The sequence below is a fragment of the Dipodomys spectabilis genome, unplaced genomic scaffold, assembly GCF_019054845.1.
Source record: "Dipodomys spectabilis isolate Male_0828 unplaced genomic scaffold, ASM1905484v1 ptg000264l, whole genome shotgun sequence".
Taxonomy (NCBI): Eukaryota; Metazoa; Chordata; class Mammalia; order Rodentia; family Heteromyidae; genus Dipodomys; species Dipodomys spectabilis.
Genome location: NW_024870941.1, coordinates 9,976,006 through 9,990,251, shown reverse-complemented (window position 1 = coordinate 9,990,251; position 14,246 = coordinate 9,976,006). Strand labels below are relative to the sequence as shown.

Here is a 14,246-nt window from a genome sequence, read left to right as displayed (position 1 = left end):
CTAAGTTTATTGGTAAATTTTTTTTATTTGACTTTTTGCAATGTTAGATATCAAACCCAGGGCATCGAGCATGCTAGGCAAGTGTTCTACCCCCTGGTAATTTTTTTTTTTTTTTGCCAGTCCTGGGGCTTGAACTCAGGGCCTGGGCTCTGTCCCTGAGCTTTTTTTGCTCAAGGCTAGCACTTGACCACTTGAGCCACAGTGCCACTTCTGGCTTTTTTTATGTTGTACTGAGGAACCCAGGGCTTCGTGCATGCAAGGCAAGCACTGTACCACTAAGCCACATTCCCAAACCCCTGCCTCCGTAATTTTTTTATGTTGGAAATGTGAATTTTTTTTTAATTTTATTTTTTCATTGTATATAGTGGGTCTAGAAATCCAAAACTGGTGATTGTACTTTGATCTGGTACCCTGCATCTTGAATTTTCTTTTTTTTTGTTGTTGTTGTTGGTCTCTGGGCACTGTCCCTGAGCTCTTCAGCTCAAGGTGAGTGCTCTACCACTTAAACCACAGCACCACTTCTGGTTTTCTGAGGGGTTTATTGGAGATAAGACTCTCATTGCCTTTCCTGCCCACTCTGACTTTGAATCTGGATCCTCAGCTCTCAGCCTCCTGAGCTAGGATAACAGGCATGAGCCACTGGCTCTAGGTCCCTGCTCTATTAGTCTTTGTTTGTTTGTTTTGTCATTTTGGCTTGAACTTGGGGGCCTGGGCCCTGTCTCTGTACTCTTTTGCCACTTCTGGTTTTCTGGTGGTTTATTGGAGATGAGTCTCATGGACTTTCCTACCCAGGCTGGCTTTGAACCGAGATCCTCAGATCTCAGCCTCCTGAGTAGCTGGGATGACAGGTGTGAACCACCGGTGCCTGGTTCTACAAGTTGTTTATTTTGTAACTCTTTGGGATTTTCTAAGTACTGGGTGCTATCATCTGCAGACAGAGATGTGGTCTGGCTGGACCGGCCCTCGGGCCACAGCGGGGGCTGACCGCTGGCCGTCCCTTGCCCACCGCCGCCACCAGCCGCTGTGGGATGTGGGTGGGGCAGGCCTGGGCTCGGGGTGAGGCGGGGCGGCCGGGGCGGGGCGGGGCGGGGCGGGGCGGCCGGGGCGGGGCGAGGCGGCCGGGGCTGGCGGGGTGGGGCGGGGCTGGCGGGGCGGGGCGGGGCGGCCGGGGCGGGGCGGGGCGGGGCTGGCAGGGCGGGGCGGGGCTGGCGGGGCGGGGCGGGGCGGGCGGGGCGGGGCGGGGCGGCCGGGGCGGGGCGGGGCCGGCGGGGCGAGGCGGGGCGGGGCGGCCGGGGCGGGGCATGGCGGGGCGGGTGGGGCGTGGCGGGCGGGGCGGGGCGGGTGGGGCGGGGCAGGGCGGGGCGGCCGGGGCGGGGCGGGGCCGGCGGGGCGAGGCGGGGCGGGGCGGGGCGGCCGGGGCGGGGCGAGGCGGCCGGGGCGGGGCGAGGCGGCCGGGGCTGGCGGGGTGGGGCGGGGCTGGCGGGGCGGGGCGGGGCGGCCGGGGCGGGGCGGGGCGGGGCGGCCGGGGCGGGGCGGGCGGGGCGGGGCGGGGCGAGGCGGCCGGGGCGGGCGGGGCTGGCGGGGCGGGGCGGGGCTGGCGGGGCGGGGCGGGGCGGGGCTGGCGGGGCTGGCGGGGCGGGGCGGGGCGGGGCGGGGCTGGCGGGGCGGGGCGGGGCGGGGCTGGCGGGGCGGGGCGGGGCTGGCGGGGCGGGGCGGGGCGGGGCTGGCGGGGCGGCCGGGGGGGCTGGCGGGGCGGCCGGGGGGGCCGGGGCGGCCGGGGGGGGCCGGGGCGGCCGGGGCGGCCGGGGCGGCCGGGGCGGCCGGGGCGGCCGGGGCGGCCGGGGCGGCCGGGGCGGCCGGGGCCTGGGAGCCGGCAGGCGCGGGCCGGGGCGGGGCGGGGCCTGAGCATTGGGCTCCGCGGGGGCGGAGCCTGATGGAGGGCGGAGCCTGATGTAGGGCGGGGCCTGGTCTTTGGGCTCCGCGGGGGGCGGAGCCTGGTGTAGGGCGGAGCCTGATGTAGGGCGGGGCCTGGTGTAGGGCGGAGCCTGATGTAGGGCGGGGCCTGGTCTTTGGGCTCCGCGGGGCGAGCCCCGAGGTGGGCGGGGCTCAGTTGGGGGCGGGGCCATGGACGTATCGCGGCTGGGCCCTATGGAGGGGCGGGGCCTGTGGCCGGAAGTGGCTTGATCCGGGGCTCCGCGGCGCGGCCGCGCGTCCCAGCTCTCCGCGTTGGGTGCGCGGAGCGAGCGGATGCACGCGGAGGCGCTGCTGCGTGTCGGGAGGGCGGCGCGCGCGCGGCTGCTGGGGGCCCCCCGCCGCCCGGCCTCCCGCGGCGCCCCCAAGTCCAGCAGGGCGGGGTAAGGCGGGCGAGCGGGGTTGGAGTCTCTGGAGCGCGCTGGCCTCGGGGTCAGTGCCCGCTGGAGCCGATCCCGGAGCCGGGTCCCGGGGCCACCGGGCCGCGCCCGGGCCGGGAGGCCGCCCGCGCCGGTGGCCTCGCTGGGCCTCGGTGGGGAGCCGCTGTGGATCCGAGTTCCCGGATCCCGGGTCGGAGCTGACGCCACGGCCTCCGGCGCGGGCCCGCGGCTCGCGGCTGCCCCGCTCCCGGGCACCGAGGCCGGGGACGTGCGCCCCGCCGCCCGGCGCCCCTAGAGAGGTCGGGAGACAGCCCGGTAGGGAGGCGACAGCGGGGGCTCGCTGTGCGGGAGTTGCCTGCGCACCCCAGCGCTTCCCTGCCCTGGCCTCCCCCACTCCCCTGCTCCCCTAGGCCAGCAGGTGACCCATCTGCGCTGGCCCTGCCCTTCTCCCCTCAACTCCCACCTCCAAGGCTCCGCTGTCAGGAATAGCCAGACTGAGGGGCGCTGTGGGGTCTGTGGAGTCTCTGAACCCTGCCCCCGCCCCCTCCTGTCTGTGCTGAGATCTCCCAGGCTGTCTCAGCAGCACCTGTGCCAGGTAGGGCGGTGTGGGCAGGTGCATGCCTGGGCTCCGTCCCTGCCCTGGGCGAGGCGGAGCGTGGACGAGGCTGATCCCAGGCCTGGCCGGTGGCTGTGCTGTGCAGCACAGTGCTCCACCCGTGTCTTTCCAGGTGGGAAGAGAAGAGCCAGAGCAGAGCGAAGTGGAGGCAGCTGGAGCACCGAGGCCCGCTCTTCGCCCCTGCCTACGAGCCGCTTCCTGACGGAGTGCGCCTCTTCTACGATGGTGAGAGAGGGTGTGCTCTGGGTGCCGCCTCCCGGCGCCGCGGCCCTGGGGATGCCTCAGCCGCGTGCGTCCGGATGCCCGCAGGAAGGCCTGTGCCGCTGAGCTTGGCAGCCGAGGAGGTGGCCACTTTCTATGGGAAGATGTTGCATCATGAATATACAACAAAGGAAGTTTTCCGAAGTAACTTCTTCAAGGACTGGAGAAAGGTAGGTGGGGGGGGGGGGGAGGGGCGGGTGTGGGCGCGGCTGCCCCAGGCCGGCTGGTGCGACGTGAGGCGGTGGTGCCCAGCCAGCTGCCATCCCTGCACCTTTCCAGCCCGCAGCGGCCATGAGTGTGTGCAGCATGGGCTGTGCCAGGACGGGCAGAGGGAGCAGAGCCGTGTCTCTTGTGACCTCTCACCTCCCACAGCACGTCCAGGACAGGCCAGCTCTTGAGGAGGAATGTTGGAGGAGGCCAGAGGCATTTTTTTAGTATCTTCAATTAACATGTCCGTGTACGTGTGCAGTGCATTGTGGTCCATTCCGTTCTTCCCCTGCCCGCCGATCTGAACCCCACCTGTCTCCTAAAGTGTCCCAGTTCCAACTTCATGCATGCACAGTGAGAGTCAGGCCTGGCCTTGTTTGCCCTTCCTCTCCGTTGCTCTGCGCCTCTCCTCGGCTCCCTTCCTCCTGAGTCCAGCCGTGCGCTGTTCCGTCTGGCACCTGTTCCAGGGCTTGCACCATGACTGTCCCTCCTCAGAGACCGTAATGCCGTCTGATTGTGTGCACATGGCCTATCTGCTTTTTCATACTTTTTTTTTTTTTTTTGCCAGTCCTGGGGCTTAATCTCAGGGCCTGGGCCTGAGCCTTTCTGCGCTGTTAGCCTCCCTACCTCACCCACCCTGACCCCTCTGGTCAGGAAGAAGGGGCGCAGACTTGATTAGTGCCAGGAGGTTGGGTTCGCTGTCGGAGGGTTGGTGCTCTGCCAGTGGGTTTGCAGTGGGAGTGGGGATACGGGTTCTCAGGCTGTGGGGGCTCTGTTGTGCGGTCCTGTGCGTCTGGTGTGTGTGCTGGAGCCTCACCTGAGGAGGCGTAGGGTGGGGGTTGGGTTCTGAGGAAGGGCAGGACCGGGCACCCTCTTGGAAGTGGCATTTGGAATGCCGCAGGTCTGGGTTGCTTCCTGCAGGAGCCAGGCTCAGAGACCATGCGTCAGTCCTGAAATCCGGGCTGTGCCGCGTGCACCCCAATCCTGGTAGTGGTGTGTGCCGTGTGTACACCTGCATTGCGGGCGGCCCCTGGGGGAGCTGCTCCCAGCAGAGGTCATGTGCGTGTGGCCTGTGCCAGTGCCCCGTCCACCGGGCCCTGCTCCCACAGCTGCTGGAGGCCCGGTCGCCTGACCGCCTCCTGCTCCTGGATGCTGTGAGGTGCCTGGGCAGTGGCCCCGTGGGGTGCCTGCGGGGTGAGTGTGCGCGGGAGAGGCTGAGAGCACGTCTCCGGCCCAGGAGATGACCCTGGAGGAGCGGCTGCTCATCACGCACCTGGACAAGTGTGACTTCACGGAGATCCACAGACACTTCGTGGACAAGGCTGCAGCCCGGAAAGCCCTGCCCAAGGAGGAGAAGCAGGTGGGGTACCTGGCACGCAAAGCTGCCCTCCACCCAGCCTGAGGCCTGAGGACCTCTGGCAGGCCCCCGAACTGCACTCCATCTTCACACCTTTAAATGCGATCAGATGCAGTTCCATTTTCTTGGAGTACATCCGAAAGAAGTGGGCGGGCGAGGGGTCTGAGGCAGAGGTGTGGGGGTGTCGGGCGCTTCCTGGTTTACTGACCCTTTCAGGGCTGTGAGGGACTCACTCCCTTGAGTGTCACCATGTTCCCTCTGATGGGATGCGTAGCAGAGGCTGGGGGGGTGGGGGGTGAGGAGGGAGGGCCCCTTGCCCCCAGCCTCCTTGAGAGCCAGGGCTGAATGATCTAGCTGACCTTCTCATACTGATCTCCATACTGTTTTCTTAAACCAGAAACTAAAAGAAGAGGCAGCAAAGCTTCAGCAGGAGTTTGGCTACTGTATTCTTGATGGCCACAGGGAGAAAATTGGCAATTTCAAGATGGAGCCTCCTGGGTTGTTCTGCGGCCGTGGTGAGCACCCCAAGATGGGCATGGTGAAGAGGAGGGTCCTGCCCGAGGACGTGGTCATCAACTGTAGCAGGTAGGGGCACCGCGGGCCAGGCTGGACCTTGGTCACCTCATCTTGCTCTTCTCTTTTGCTCTTGCACCCCGTCCCCTGCATCTCAGCACCATGGGGCTCTGGGGCCAGTGCTGTGCCCGTCAGCACCAGCCCGGGCGTGGCGCCGGTTACACTCATTGGGGCCCGGCGCTGCCCGCAGCTCTTCAGCTTAAGGCTCAGAGCTCTACCACTTGAGCCACAGCGCAACTTCCAATTTCCTGGTAGTTAAGTGGAGGTAAGAGTCTCATGGATTTTCCTGCCCTGGCTGGCTTCAAATCACGATCTTCAGATCTCAGTCTCTTGAGTATGTAGGATTACAGGTGTGAGCCACCAGTGCCCAGCTCCCATCAGAATTCTTGAGTTGGAGACTGGGATGTAGCTCAGTGGCAAAGAGCTTGCCTACCAATGCAACATTCTAGGTTCCATCCCCAGTACCAGAAAAGAAAAGGCAAAAAAAAAAAGTTAAAAAAAGTTCTTGGTGCCGGTGGCTCATGCCTGGGATCCCGAGAGACTGAGATCTCAACTCGAGGCTAGAAGACAGTCCCGGCAGAGTCTATGAGACCTTTATCTCCAATTAACCAGGGAGAAAACCAAACAAGTAGAGTTGTGGTTCGATTGGTAGAGCACCAGCCTTGAGCAAAAAAGCTAAAGGAGAGTAACTTGGTCCTGAGTTTAAACCCAGACCCCCACAAAAAAGAAAAAGAAACTTGTGTCATTTTGCTGGCTGTGGGGCCCTTCCTCCAGGGGCTCCCTGTGTGTTCAGTGCACCGTGCTTTGGGGGTGCTGGCCTGCTGTTACTTAAGGCTGTGCAAACCCGCTCCCAGATGCCGGCCCCACAGCTCCGGGTCAGGGTTGGTGTGGGCAGTGGTGGAGCTGAAGCCGCAGAGCTCCCTGCAGAGCTGGTGGTGATGCTGTGTCGCTGCTGGTCACGTGTGCATGTACGCTTGTGTGTGTATGTGTGTGTGTGCACGTACGCTTGTGTGTGTGTGCTCGCAAGTGTGTGTGTGTATACCTGTGGAGATTTTTCTGAGCAGTGGGGTACTTGCCCTGAGGCCAGGCAGGCCACACGGAGCCCTGCCACAGGCCACGGCCACGGCGAGGGGAAGTGTACAGATGCTCACTCTGCATGTACTACTTGCCGCTGTCCTGCAGGGACGCCGTCCCCGGGCCCCCAGTGGGCCACCAGTGGAGAGAGGTGTGCTCAGACACCACAGTGACGTGGCTGGCGGCGTGGACGGAGAATGTGCAGAACCGCACCAAGTACATCGCTCTGAACCCCAGCTCCAAGCTGAAGGTGAGGCTGGGGGCCTTCCGGAAGCCCCGCTCCACGAGCCTGCAGCGCCCCTGGGTCATGCTTTCCAGAGAGGCCGGCGGAGGGCGCCGCCTCCCACATGGCCCAGCCAGGCTCAGGGCCCGGGCCCAGCCGCAGCACGTCTGCCACGGAAGCCCGGGCCGTCCGTCCTTGTCACTGTCCATCTCCTGTGCCTGGACTCTGCTGTGTGGCTGCCCACTGGTGCGGCTGCCAGGGACGAGAGTTCCCTCCTTCTTCCTTTGGCTTAGGGGGAAAAGGACCGACAAAAATATGAGGTCGCGCGCCGCCTTGGGGGGCTTGTGGATGAGATCCGCGCTCAGTACCGGGCCGCCTGGGAATCCCCAGAGGTGAAGACAAGGCAGTGGGCAGTGGCCCTGTATTTCATCGACAAGGTGGGGGTGTACTGAACCACTGGGGGTTTCTGCAGTGTGTGTGTGTGTGCACACGTGCGTGTGAGTGCATACATGCATGTGTGTGATGGTTCTTCCTGTGTAGGTGTGTGAGTGCATGTGAGTGCATGTGTGTGCCACCACTTGGATGGTTCTTCCCGTGCATGTGTGTACACGTGTGTGCATGTGTGCATGTGTGTGCCACTGCTCTGATGGCTCTTCCTGCCCAGCTGGCACTTCGAGCAGGACACGAGAAGGAGGACAAGACGGCGGACACGGTGGGCTGCTGCTCCCTCCGCGTGGAGCACGTGCGGCTGCATGCGTGGGCTGCCGGCCGCGAGCGCGTGGTGGAGCTGGATTTCCTGGGAAAGGACTCTGTCCGCTACCATCAGCTCGTGTCAGTGGAGGAGCCGGTGAGCGCCCTGCCCCGTGACCTCGAACACGTGGGTGTTCAGTGCAGTCTCAGTTGGGAGGGAAGAGCCAAGTAAGAGCCGTCTTGGGAAGTCATGGGTCAAAGTGGAGGAGGGCCACGCAGCTGTGCTTGCCCGGGGTTTGGGCTGGTGGGGAGGACGGTGCGTGCTCCCGGGAGGGACGGGTGGAGGGAACCCGGCACAGCCCTGATGGATCTCGTGTGGCTCGCCTGGTCACAGGCAGGGCTCAGACGGACGGAGTTGGTGGCAGAGGTTGGCTGGGGCAGGCTGCACAGCGGGTCCGTGGGGCTCAGGAGCCACGCTCCAGCCTGGAGCACACGGCCCCTGGATGCATCAGCGGGGCCAGGCGGGGTGGGAAAGATGGCAGGGCCACGGGCTCGGGTGTGGGCCTGGCGGCTGAGGCACACAGCTCTTTCTGGGCCTGGCGGCTGAGGCACACAGCTCTTTCTGGGCCTGGTCTGTGTCTTTTCCTGTCTCCAGGAGACCTGTCCCTCCTCAGTGACTTCAGCTTCAGGCATCTTCTTGTGGCTGCAGGTTAATCTCTCCTGTGTCTCAGGTGTTCAGGAACCTGCAGCTGTTCATGAAGAACAAGAAGCCCAGGGACAGCCTCTTCGACAGATTGACCGTAAGACTGTGTGTGTGTGTGTGTGTGTGTCTGTGTGCCAGTAGTGGGTCTTGAACTCAGGGCTTGGATACTGTCTCTGAACTTCTTCACTCAAGCCTAGCACTCTTACCACTTGGGCTGCAGCTCCACTCCCAGCTTTTTGTTGTTTAGTTGGAGCTAAGAGTCTTTCTTGCTTTGGGTGGCATTGAACGGTGATCCTCAGATCTCAGCCTCCAGCGTAGCTAGGATTGCAGGTGTAAGCGCCGGCGCCACCCGGCTGCCTGCGTTTTTGGTGCAGTTGCGCTGGACAGAGCCCCTTGGGGGGGAGGAGCCGTGCTCTTGACATAAGCAGGTTTCTCGCTCTGCCTGTCCCCTCCCTGCCCCCAGGCCAGGAGTGGCCTGGGGAACTATCCCCAAGGAACCCTGTTGATGATCCCCTGTGTCTTCTGTCCCCAGACCTCCAGTCTGAACAAGTACCTGCAGCATTTGATGCACGGGCTGACGGCGAAGGTGTTCCGGACGTACAACGCCTCTGTCACGCTGCAGGAGCAGCTGCGGGTGCTGACCCGCGGTGAGCAGAGCCCACCATGGGCATGGGCATCCCGATGACAGGCCAGGCTGGTCCCTGGGAGTCACTGAGACGCAAGGCCTGGACTGGGCATGCGTGGAGCTGGAGCTGGGTGCCTGGCCATCTGGGTGGTGGAAGGATGCTTGAAGGCCTGTGGCCAAGTTCTGCTGGAGGCACTGGCCCGGCAGGGCGGTCCAGGGTGTGAGCTGCCCATTCCCCTCTTCCCGCACTCTTAGGGCCCTCAGCAGATTCCACCCTGCCTCCTGCAGGCTGGTCCCTCTCCACTCCTTGGCTCTTGGAGGGTCCTGATGGGCCTCTGCCCCTCCCCCCTGCCAGCGGCGCCCTGACTTCTTTTTCCTCCCTAATTTAGAAGTGCAGTGGGGCAAAGAAGTTTCCAGAATGTGCCCTTTCCCTTCACCTGGCACAGCAAAGCCATTCCCCAGCCCCCGCTCCCGGGCAGCCTGTCCTCAGGTGGCATGGGCCCTGGGGCGTGGGGTGCAGGCGTGCCGCGGGTGGACGGCTGGCCCAGGCCAGTGTGCTGTGAGCCCAGGCTGGTCGCAGGGTTGGGTCCGATCAGCGTCCGAGGGCTCCTGACAAGGCCCTTGGGGGGCCAGGGACCCCACAGCCGGAGGAAAGATGGGGGCAGAGGAGCCCGCTTCCCCACACTGCCATGCAGCTGGTGGGGTGCGGCTGCTGGGGTCTGGGGTGCCCTGCTGGGCGTCCGCCTGCGGTGTGTGTCTCCGGAGGGACTTGGATGTCCCCAGCCCATTTCCTGGTGGCATGTGTGGGAGGATGTCAGCAGTGAGGCCGGGCCCTGGGGTCTGGGTGGTGATGAGGGGCTTGTGTTAGGGTCCCCAGACCCCCCGGGGCCCTCACTGCTGCCCCGCCTGCCCTCTGCCCCCACCCCCGGCTCCGCTAGCTCCCCCCCGTGCCCCGCTGGCAATGGGCTCTACCGGGTGCCCACCACTGCCAGAGTCCTGGCCTGTGACTGTCAGAAAGATGGGCCAGGCCGGTGCAGCTCAGACAAAACGCAGGCCAGGTGGACAGACAGGGCGACTGACGGTTGCTGTCTCTCAGCTACAGACAGCCAGGCCGACAAGGTCCTGGCCTACAGCCGGGCGAACCGGGCGGTGGCCGTCCTCTGCAACCACCAGCGCGCCACTCCCAGGAGCTTTGAAAATTCCATGCAGGCGCTCCGCAGGAAGGTGTGGAGGCTACACTGCACCTCTCGCCCGCCCCCTGGGGCAGGGGGGCCTGGAAGGGGGCAGTGGGGGGGCCTGGAAGGGGACAGTGGGGGGGCCTGGAAGGGGGCAGAGGTGCTCCCAGGAATCAGAGCTGCCTGGGGGGGCAGCTCAGGTGTAGCCAACCCCTCCCTGCGCAGGTGGCCAGGATGCAGAAAGGGGTGGAGTGTTTGCAGGGCAGGTCTGGTGAGGACCCGTGGAGGCTGTCCCTCAGGGCGGGTCTGGGTGGTACAGGAGAGGCCCTGCCTTGACCCGTTTCTTCTCAGATCGAGGCAAAGGAGGCCCAGGTGGCTGAGGCCCAGGAGGAGCTGCAGAGGGCCATGGCGGACCCCAGGACCGGAGGGGACAGCAAGTGCAGGAGGTGCGTGGGGGCAGCGCCTTGACCCTGGAGCCCCAGCGTTGGGGGTGGGGGGTCAGCCTTCCTTTGCAGTGTTTTTGTTTCCGGCTATCGTTCTGTGGCTCTTAAGGGCACAAGCTGTTCCTACTGTGGACAGAAACGGTGGGGAACCCCGGGCAGCCCTGGCCTCCCGCGGGCTGCTCCCTGTGTGTGGCATGGTTTTCTGGCACCTCCTCATCACCAGAGGTGTGGCCACCATTGTCTATTCTTGGGAAAGCAAGCCCACGTCCATCGGGCTGTGGTTGAATCTTTAGAGCAGGTTCGCTTGGTACAGGTCTGTCCGGGTTCTCGCAGTTCTTCCGCTGTGGACTGTGACCTGTGGGTGTGGAGGAGGCGCTGGGCGGGTGGATCACAGTAGGCGGTCAGCTCCGGCTCCAGTGTGGGTGCCGAGAAGTACCCTGTGTGTCTCCGGTGCTCTGTCTCCCTGCAAGTGGGCATAAGTCTGATGTTGGTCTCAGGTCCTGGTGTTGGTTCGTGTCAGCCCTGGAGCCGAGGCTCATATGAGCAAAGCCCCTGCAGGTGTCTCTGCACAGGACCCCGGCCTGGGTCCCAGGCTGATGTGGCTGTCGGCAGGGTGGCTTGGCAGAGGCAAAGGGTTAAAGGAGTACCTGTTTACAGGATGCAGCTTTGCATTAAAAAGCAGGAAGGAACCTGCGCTGCTGCACTTAGTAGAAAGAGGGCTGAGCATGTCCTCAGGCCCTCGGCCACAGGCCCTGGCCCCACTCTGTCCTGGTCTGCTGCATCCCCAGTGCCCCCTCCCTGCAGCCGCCCCTCCCACCCTGCAGCCCCGAGGGTGCAGGCAGCTGTGCTGTGCGTCTGATGTGGCTGCTGGTCAGGACTGCTGGGCTTTGATCTGTGGCCTCCTGCCTCTGCCCGGGGCAGCTGTGGCCGGGCGGGGAGGTCGGTGCAGGTCTTGGGCCTCCTGTCTTCCGCCAGGTTGTTGCAGCAGCGGCTGCAGCGGCTGAGCAGACAGCTGGCGCAGGCGCGGGCCCAGGCCACGGCTAAGGACGAGAACAAGCAGGTGGCGCTGGGCACGTCCAAGCTCAACTACCTGGACCCCCGGATCAGCATTGCCTGGTGCGTGGGCCTCAGGCCACAGTGCCTGGTGTGGTCTGGCTTTTCCAAGAGGACCTGGTTTGGGCCCAAGGACGTGCTGTCCTGGGTGCGGAGGCCCGTGTCTTCCCTTCCCTGAGCTTTAGGATGGTTTGGGGTGGGGCGGGCAGAGCTGGGGACATGGGGTCACCCAGTACCCACTGGGAGTGGGGGCCTGAGGATGCCCAGGCTGTGGCCTCAGTGCCAGCGGGGTTGGTGTGCTGGTGGGTGCTCGGGGTCTCTGGTCCCCTGCACAGGGGCTGCTCTCTTTCCTGGCTTTGGCCTTCACGCAGGATGTGGCTGATGTCCCGCAGGTGTAGGAGGTTCGGGGTGCCTGTGGAGAAGGTCTACAGCAGGGCGCAGCGGGAAAGGTTCGCCTGGGCCCTGGAGGAGGGGGATGAGCACTTCCAGTTCTAAGCGAGCTCTGTCACTACTGAAGCAGCGCCGGAGGCTGGGCAGGCAGATGCGTTGTGCGGGTGCATGATGCAGAGCCGGACCCTGGCCCATCCTAGCCAGTGCCCAGCACACTCGCAGCTGAACCGGCCGTGGGCGCAGGGCGGCTGCAGGTCTGCCTCCCCGCCAGGAGTCTTCTCTAGCTGCAGCCCCGCACGGCCGCCAGGCTCGGGATCCGATGGAAGCTTGCGCGTGGGCCGCGCCTGCTGTGACCGTGCAGCCTCTGTGATCCTGGCTGAAGGTCTTGCTGCACTTGGCACACGTGTAGAGGCTCTCGCCATGTTGAGTCCTCAGGTGCCCAAAGCCCGGAGTAGTGGATGAAGGCCCTGCCACACTTGCTGCGGTCCCGGGATGCTGGACCGAGTGACTGCTGGCTTAAGGCCTTGCTACTCTGTAGCAGCCTCCTGCTTTTCAAGTGCCTTCCTGTAGCCTCAGCCTGGCCCGCCGCTTGCTGCAGGCCTCGGGGGCTAGTCTGAGGACAGCTGCACAGCCAGACACGGATGGCCTCAGACGCAAGAAGGCATGTGCGTCCGAGAAGGCGCCAGCACTCTGGTGGTGACCGAGCAGCCGCGCGGTGGGTGCCGATGTCCTGTCCAGTCCCCCACCCCTGCATCCTCCCAACACCCAGGACCATGGCACGGGTGAGGGATGGTCTGAGGGGGCGTCTCCGGTGACTAGGAGTGCGCTGAGCTCCGGCCTTCACCTGTCCCCTTGGGGACAGAAGGCCGACGCCGCTGACCCGGAGCCTGGGAAGCACTGGCCGAGACGCGCGAGGCACACGACGGAGGCGACCGCCCGGGAGCGTGTCCCAGTGCCAGCTTCTTTTTTGGGCTTGGACAGGGCAGCCTGCCTTACCTGCACCCAAACCCCTCAGCAGAGCATTTTTGGGGTACATAGGAGGCCTTGCTTAGGTAGCCAGTACTGAGAACTGCCCGGCGTCCCCCAGGGCTTGGAGCTGAGCACCAACGGTCTTTGATACCAGGGTGGACCATGTGGCCACCTAAATAAAGATGTCAGATGCTACACGTTACCTGCACTCTTTCCTGAGGCCGGGAGCTCCAGCAGGGGGTGGCACGGGGCACCGGCCCACCCAGTGGGCACACCAGCCTGAGGAGCCCTCTGGTGCCTCTAGGCGCTCCCACGGGAGGAGGGAGGATGTGGGAGGACTGGCCTGTGGTGGCCATGGCAGGGCAGTAGGCCCAGGTATAGATAGGGAGGGCAAGGCTGGGCGTGGTGCTCAGAGCAGCTTCCTGAGGCCTGCTCCCTGGCACTGTTTGGCAGACCTGAAAGCTAAGCAACCTGCTATGAAGAAAGCTGGTCAGAGCTGCAGAGGGGCGTATGACGGAGCAGCCCTCCGGTGTGAGGCCGCCGCCTCCTGATGGAACCCAGGCCACTCTGGGGGGAGGGGGTGTGTCCCCACTGGAGGAATGAACTTCCTAAGCCAGGCGCGCAGGCCCAGAGGCCCAACCCAGGTCGCAGCAGCCTCTCGGACCAGGCTGGGAGGACCACGCTCCTGCTTGAGGATGGAGGGTTGGCGGGGTAGAGGGTAGAGGGTTTGGGCCCAGTGGGCTGTAGGGAGAACCCCGCAAATAAAGCCGGTGTTTGGGGGCTGGAGGGCGGCGCGCACTGGCCAGTGCCCTCACCGGGGGCCGAGCGACCTTACAGTGAGGGAGACACTCATCGCACTCATGGGGGCCATTATGGGACCCCTCTTCCTTCCTCGTTCGGAGGACCCGGCTGTTCGTTTCCTAGGTTGGATGGAGCCCAGCATCTCCCTCTTCTCCGGCTCTGAGCTGGGGGTGCTGGGCCATCTGGGGTTCCCAGGGCAGGGGGGGGCAGGGCAGCACCGCGGCTGGCGGAGGGGGGCTGCCCCAGGCAGGGCCCGGCGCTGGCGTTGGAGGGGGCATCGTCTGCGCACACTGTGAGCACGGGAGGAGCCCGGCCGGAAGTGCCCTCCCGCCGCATGTGCTTCCGGGCCCCTCTGGACGCTGGAGGACTGGAGGACCTTGCCTCGGTGGCCAGCGGGACAGTCTCGGCCCCGCGCCGCCCTGTCCCCCTTCCGGGAACCCTGCCTGGGCTCTGCGTCCTCAGGCTGTCAGCCCCGAGCTCGCTCACACTACGGCCTCAGGCCCCGACTCCCGGAGGCTGTGGCCAGCATGGCTTCGGGGCTGGGTGTGTGGCCCAGGCCGAGCGGGAGCCAGGCTGGCGCAGACCCGGCTGGACACGGGAGGCCCTGGCCAGACCGGCCGCCCCATGCAGAGCTCCACCCAGGCCCCAGTTTGTGCAGGAGAGCGGGGTGCAGGCCTGTCCCCTGGTACCCGTGCGGAGGCCCGCGCATCTGACCCGGTGCCCCCGCCTTGGGGC

The 14,246-nt window shown here is 64.8% G+C and overlaps 1 protein-coding gene across 5 annotated transcripts; it reads left to right on the top strand.

The window, feature by feature from the left end:
- Positions 1–2,293: 2,293 nt before the first annotated feature.
- Positions 2,294–12,907, top strand: Top1mt (DNA topoisomerase I mitochondrial). 5 transcript variants are annotated; one of them, XM_042699987.1, is made up of 14 exons: positions 2,294–2,354; positions 3,080–3,192; positions 3,277–3,398; positions 4,673–4,795; positions 5,190–5,377; positions 6,548–6,689; positions 6,956–7,099; positions 7,327–7,509; positions 8,084–8,152; positions 8,588–8,702; positions 9,777–9,904; positions 10,207–10,301; positions 11,274–11,414; positions 11,744–12,907. In XM_042699987.1, exons 3-14 carry the CDS (start codon positions 3,333–3,335, stop codon positions 11,844–11,846), a joined length of 1,497 nt encoding a protein of 498 aa, XP_042555921.1. In that variant the 5' UTR covers positions 2,294–2,354; positions 3,080–3,192; positions 3,277–3,332; the 3' UTR covers positions 11,847–12,907. The 5 variants fall into 5 exon arrangements, with proteins under 5 accessions (XP_042555921.1, XP_042555920.1, XP_042555918.1 ...); XM_042699986.1 differs by having other exon boundaries at positions 11,723–12,907; XM_042699984.1 differs by lacking the exon at positions 2,294–2,354 and adding an exon at positions 2,661–2,946 and having other exon boundaries at positions 3,281–3,398; positions 11,723–12,907.
- Positions 12,908–14,246: the final 1,339 nt, after the last annotated feature.

Coding starts and splice junctions, on each gene's coding strand:
- Top1mt (XM_042699986.1), top strand. CDS start 3,333: ATGTTGCATCATGAATATACAACAAAGGAAGTTTTCCGAAGTAACTTC. Junction 4,796..5,189: donor TGCCCAAGGAGGAGAAGCAG/GTGGGGTACCTG, acceptor TTCTTAAACCAG/AAACTAAAAGAAGAGGCAGC. Junction 7,510..8,083: donor TCGTGTCAGTGGAGGAGCCG/GTGAGCGCCCTG, acceptor CCTGTGTCTCAG/GTGTTCAGGAACCTGCAGCT.